Source organism: Nicotiana tabacum, chromosome 8, assembly GCF_000715075.1.
Source record: "Nicotiana tabacum cultivar K326 chromosome 8, ASM71507v2, whole genome shotgun sequence".
In the NCBI taxonomy this organism is placed as follows: Eukaryota; Viridiplantae; Streptophyta; class Magnoliopsida; order Solanales; family Solanaceae; genus Nicotiana; species Nicotiana tabacum.
Genome location: NC_134087.1, coordinates 73,649,398 through 73,655,132, shown reverse-complemented (window position 1 = coordinate 73,655,132; position 5,735 = coordinate 73,649,398). Strand labels below are relative to the sequence as shown.

General features: G+C 40.6%; 1 protein-coding gene across 1 annotated transcript; it reads right to left on the bottom strand.

The window, feature by feature from the left end:
* Positions 1-377: 377 nt before the first annotated feature.
* Positions 378-1,103, bottom strand: LOC142163163 (uncharacterized). Its single transcript, XM_075220422.1, has one exon. The coding sequence runs from the start codon at positions 1,101-1,103 to the stop codon at positions 378-380; it is 726 nt and encodes a 241-aa protein (XP_075076523.1).
* Positions 1,104-5,735: the final 4,632 nt, after the last annotated feature.

Below are 5,735 nucleotides of genomic sequence, written 5' to 3'. Positions count from 1 at the left end.
GTAGAAATGAGAGTTGAAGCTCTCCTTTTATAGCCAAAGCTTCACCCTCTAAAGCCTACAATATTTGACAATTTACACACACTTTTCACAATTCAACAAAGTTGGCTACCAAACCAAAGAAATTCAACAAGGTTGGCTACCAAACCAAACTAATTCAACAAGGTTGGCTACCAACCAAACCAAGTCAACAAGGTTGGCTACCAAACCAAAGAAAACTCTTATTAGGCACATGCCTAATACTTCTTCAATGAGATGGACATCATCAAGCTTCATCTCTCAAACAAAAACCAATTGCACTTCTTCCTGGATTCCCTCTTGATGCCCCATCTGTGTTAGCTTTTATCCAACCCTCTAATGGGAATTCCCAGATGACTTTGTCATATTTCAGTCGTGGTGTGTACTTCTCCATCATGTTCAATAGGTCTAGCCAACTGTGAGGTACATGAAGGCCATTCCCATATAATACACGAGGGTAAAGCTTGCATGATTGGCTTTAGTCTATGAACAACTGGTGCAGTCCAGCATTTTGTAATAGCCTGCTGAAAGTTCAGATCCTGCACAGAGATCCCAGCTCTATGTAAGAAGTATTTCCAAACTATTGTAACAGCCCTTGATGTGAAGAGCAAGTGGACCAGGGATTCTTCCTTAGGTTCAGCACAACACCAGCACCTAGATGGCATAGAATATCCCAATCTGCGCATAAAATCATCTAAGGGCAGCTTAGCTTTCCAAACTTTCCACATGAAGAATGAAATTTTAAAAGGGAGCCCCTTCACCCATATCATCTTATAAGCTATTCTAGGATTATCCCTCCTTCTAAGATATTCCCATGCTGTCTTGACGGAAAAATGACCCCTGGGTTCAAGCATCCAAAAGGGAGTGTCTATAACATTTTCCATAGCTGGAGGCCGTATCTTTTCAACAATGTGCATAGCCAAATCTTCAGGTAGGGTCTGCAACAGCTTGTTCACATTCCAAGACCCATTGTCCACCAATTCATTTACGTTTTGAATGTCTTCATCTATACCAAACTCTGGTGGAACTAAGAAGTATAGAGTTCCTAGTCCAGTCCAATTGTCATACCAGAACAAAGAAGATCCCATCCTTAGCTTCCATATGATTTGATGTTCTATTATATCTCTGCAACTCAACATTTTCCTTCACACATGAGACCCTTTCCTCCATGGAACCACTACTGCATTTAGTTTCTTACAGTATTTTTGGCTCATGAATGAGCTCCAAAGGCTAGGTTTAGTCCTGAAATTCCACCAGAGTTTACAGAAAAGGGCTTTGGGAACATCATGGAGAATGAAACCAATTCCCCCCTCATCACATGGCATACACAGGGTGTTCCGTGAAGCCCAATGCCTGCTAGTACCCCCACAGCACTACTCCAGAAAAACTGAGCAAATATCTTATGGAGTTTGTTAATTACAAAATTTGGAGGGTTTACAGCAGACAATAGATGAATTGGAAGGCTTTGAAGCACACTGGAAATCAAGACTGCCCTACCCCCTATGGAAAGAAGCTTACCTTTCCATGACTGCAGCTTGTCTAGAGCCTTGGTGATCATAGGTTGATAATATTCAAACTTCCTTCTTGCATAGAAAATGGGGCATCCAAGGTAGGTAAATGGGAACTCCTGCCTTCCAATGCCAGTTACTCTCTCCACTTTCCTCACCACCTCTAAGTCAGTCAGGTGGTGCATATAAATGGCTGACTTGCTCTTGTTCACTAACTGCCCAGAAGCATTTTCATATGCCTGCAACACTTCCATTACTAGCCTCAAAGATGTAGCATCAGAGGAAGAGAAAATAATAGTATCATCTGCATAGGCAAGATGATTGATTTTTGGACTCCATTTGGGCAAACCAAAACCACAAAAGTATAGGTTCTGATGCAACGAGTTCAGTCCTCTAGATAGGGCTTCAGCAGCTAGAATAAATAAGGTTGGTGATAAAGGATCCCCTGCTTTACACCTCTAGATGATTTGAAAAAACCTCTAGGCTGCCCATTTATAAGCACTGAGTACCAGTTGTTTCCTACAAGATCAAAAACCATCCAATGAACCTCTCACAGAACCCCATTTTCCTTAGCATCTTGGTTAGAAAAAGCCACGACAATCTGTCATAGGCCTTTGTCATATCCAACTTAATCACCACATTGGGGCCAGCCTTAGTTCTAAGCCTAATATCAGTGATGATCTCCTGAATTATAAGAACATTTTCTACAATACTTCTCTACCTTTTACAAAACCAGCCTGTTCCTCTGAAATCAAGTTCGGCAGAAGCTCCACCAATCTTTCATGAATCACCCTAGAAAAGATCTTGTTGATGAAATTGCTAAGGCTAATTGGCCTCATATCTAAGAAAGTATTCACTTCTTTCTTCTTTGGTAGGAGTACCAGATTAGTGTGTGTAACGCACTTTGGCAGCTGTTGACCACTGAAGAATGCTAGTACCATTGCATAAATATTCTCTCCCACAATATCCCAGCATGTGTGATAAATTGCCCCAGTAAAGCCATCAGGTCCACCTGCTGAATCTCCATTCAGTCCATATACTGCATTCTTCACTTCGTCTCTTGTAGGTATTTCTATGAGTTTAGCATTCTGCTCCCCCTCCACCAAACTGGCACATGATCAATGATATGAAAAGCTGATGGAGCTGCAGATTCTGTGAACTGATCCTTATAAAAGCTGACTGCTTCTTCAGCAATTTGTTCCTCCTCCTCAATCCAGATACCCATACTATTTTTGATACTCTTCAGCTGTAACTTCTTTCTTCTACCTCTGACTTGAGCATGAAAGAACTTGGTGTTTCTGTCACCATCTTTGAACCATGACATTCCTGCTTTTTGCTTCCAGAATTCCTCCTCTAATGCAAGGTACCTGAGCATTTCTGCTTGTACCTTATGCAGCCTCTCTCTGTTCATCTGAGTAGGGAAAGCTTCAAACTGTCTTTCATGGACTAACACCACCTCTTGTAGACTTGCAATCTTCTGAAAAATGTCTCCATATGTTGCTCTACTCCATATGGAAAGTGCTTTCTTCAGCTTTGTTAGAAACCAAAGAAGTTCTATATTTCATATCTAGAAGAGAAGATTACGAGGCCTATTTATAATACTAATTCACCTAATCTATTAGTTGTCATACACCTAATTACACCTACTATACAACTCATATACATGTGCTAGCTATGATGTAGTACATGTGTATACATGTGCTACACAACTTGTATTACACCTACTATACAACTCATATACATGTGCTAGCTATGATGTAGTACATGTGTATACATGTGCTAGACAACTTGTATGTCAACACTCCCCCTCAAGTTGGAGCATATATATTGATCATGCCCAACTTGTTACAGATATATTCAACTCGAGCTCCATTCAAAGCTTTTGTGAAAATGTCTCCCAATTGATCTCCAGTTCTAACATGACCTGTAGAGATGAGCTTTTGTTGAATCTTTTCACGAACAAAGTGACAATCTATTTCAATGTGCTTAGTCCTTTCGTGAAATACAGGATTAGAGGATCAACTTGATTATCACACCACAACTTTGCTGGCAATGTAGTTTGGAAGCCAACTTCACTTAATAGTTAATATACCCATACAACCTCACACACAGATTGTGCCATAGCTCTGTATTCTGCTTCCGCACTAGATCGAGATACGACATTTTGTTTCTTACTCTTCCACGAAATCAAGTTTCCACCAACAAAAACACAATATCCTGTTGTGGATCTCCTATCGGCTTTTGACCCTGCCCAATCTGCATCTGTGAAACACTCAGTGTTAGTGTGTTCATTATTCTTATATACTAGACCCCGTCCTGGAGATCCCTTTAGATAACAAAGAATCTGCTCCAGAGCCGCCCAATGCCTGACTGTTGGGGAAGATATAAACTGACTCACAATGCTGACAGAGTATGCGATATCGGGACGAGTTACTGTAAGATAGTTCAGTTTCCCAACCAATCTCCTATATTTCTCTGGATCTTCGAATAACTCACCGTCTTCTTTCACGAGTTGTGTGTTAGGAACCATTGGCATGCTGCATGGTTTAGATCCCAACTTTCCAGTTTCAGCTAACAAGTCAAGAGTATATTTCCTTTGGGACAAGAAGATGCCTTTCTTGCTCCGTGTAACTTCAACTCCCAAAAAATACTTTAGTTGCCCTAAATCTTTCGTCTGAAATTGAGTGTGAAGGAAAGACTTTAGAGTTGAAATTCCTGTAATATCACTTCCAGTAATAACGATGTCATCAACATATACTACCAATAAAAGAATACCATCATCGGACTTTTTATAAAATACCGTATGATCGCAATTGCTTTTTTTCATCTCATATTCTAGAACAGCCTCACTAAATCTGCCAAACCAAGCACGGGGACTCTGTTTCAGCCCATAAAGAGATTTTCGAAGACGACATACCTTTCCACACTCCCCCTGAGCAACAAACCCAGGTGGTTGCTCCATATATACTTCTTCCTGAAGATCTCCATGTAGAAAAACATTCTTTATATCAAGCTGATGCAGAGGCCAATCATAAGTAGCTGCCATGGAAATGAATAATCGAACAGAAGCTAGCTTGGCGACCGGGGAAAAAGTATCCAAATAGTCGACTCCATAGGTCTGTGCATACCCTTTTGCAACAAGGCATGCCTTAAGGCGAGCTACTATCCCATCGGAGTTAAACTTAACAGCAAATACCCACTTGCACCCAATAGCCTTTTTGTTAGTGGGCAGATCGGCCAACTCCCAAGTACCATTCTCATCTAAAGCCATCATCTCTTCTATCATTGCATCATGCCAACCTGGGTGGGACAATGCTTCACGAACAGTTTTAGGTATCCTAGCAGAATCTAATGATGCAATAAACGAGCTAGAAGAAGTAGACAAATGGTCATAAGACACAAAAGAAGAAATAGGATAAGTACATTGTCGTGTACCTTTGCGAATGGCAATAGGAAGATCCAAACTAGGATCTGAAACACAGGAGGTTGGATCTACCGACAAAGCAGAAGTAGGTAAAGGATCGGGTTCTGAGGTTTGTTGTTGCCTGGTATACACACGAAGAACAGGTGGCTGCTCGGATGGTCGATCGAGGGAAACGGGTGACTGAGGAAGAGGTGTTGGAGAACTAACTGGATGTGTGACAGTGTAGACCAAAGTATCATCTTCTTCCTCAGGACTGTTATAAACATATGAAGAATAGAACGGATAATTTTCATGGAATGTGACATCGGCAGACACTAAGTACCTTTTGAGATCTGGAGAATAACACCGGTAATCTTTCTGAAGACGTGAGTACCCTAAGAACACACACTTAAGGGCCTTTGGATCTAATTTAGTTACCTGTGGACGAACATCACGAACAAAACAAGTACAACCAAATATTTTGGGTTCAATAGGAAATAATGGCTTAGAGGAAAAAAGAATGTTGTAAGGAATATTACCATGAAGTACAGAAGATGGCATACGATTTATTAAAAAACAAGCTGTAGAGACGGCATCAGCCCAAAAACATTTTGGCACTTTCATTTGAAAGAGGAGTGCTCGGCCTACTTCAAGAAGATGTCTATTTTTTCGTTCCGCAACCCCATTTTGAGAAGGGGTGTCAACACAAGAAGATTGATGTAGAATACCATTTGTATCCATATAATCTTTAAACAAATCCGAAAAATATTCTTTTGCATTATCACTCCTTAAATTACGATCGGAAACAT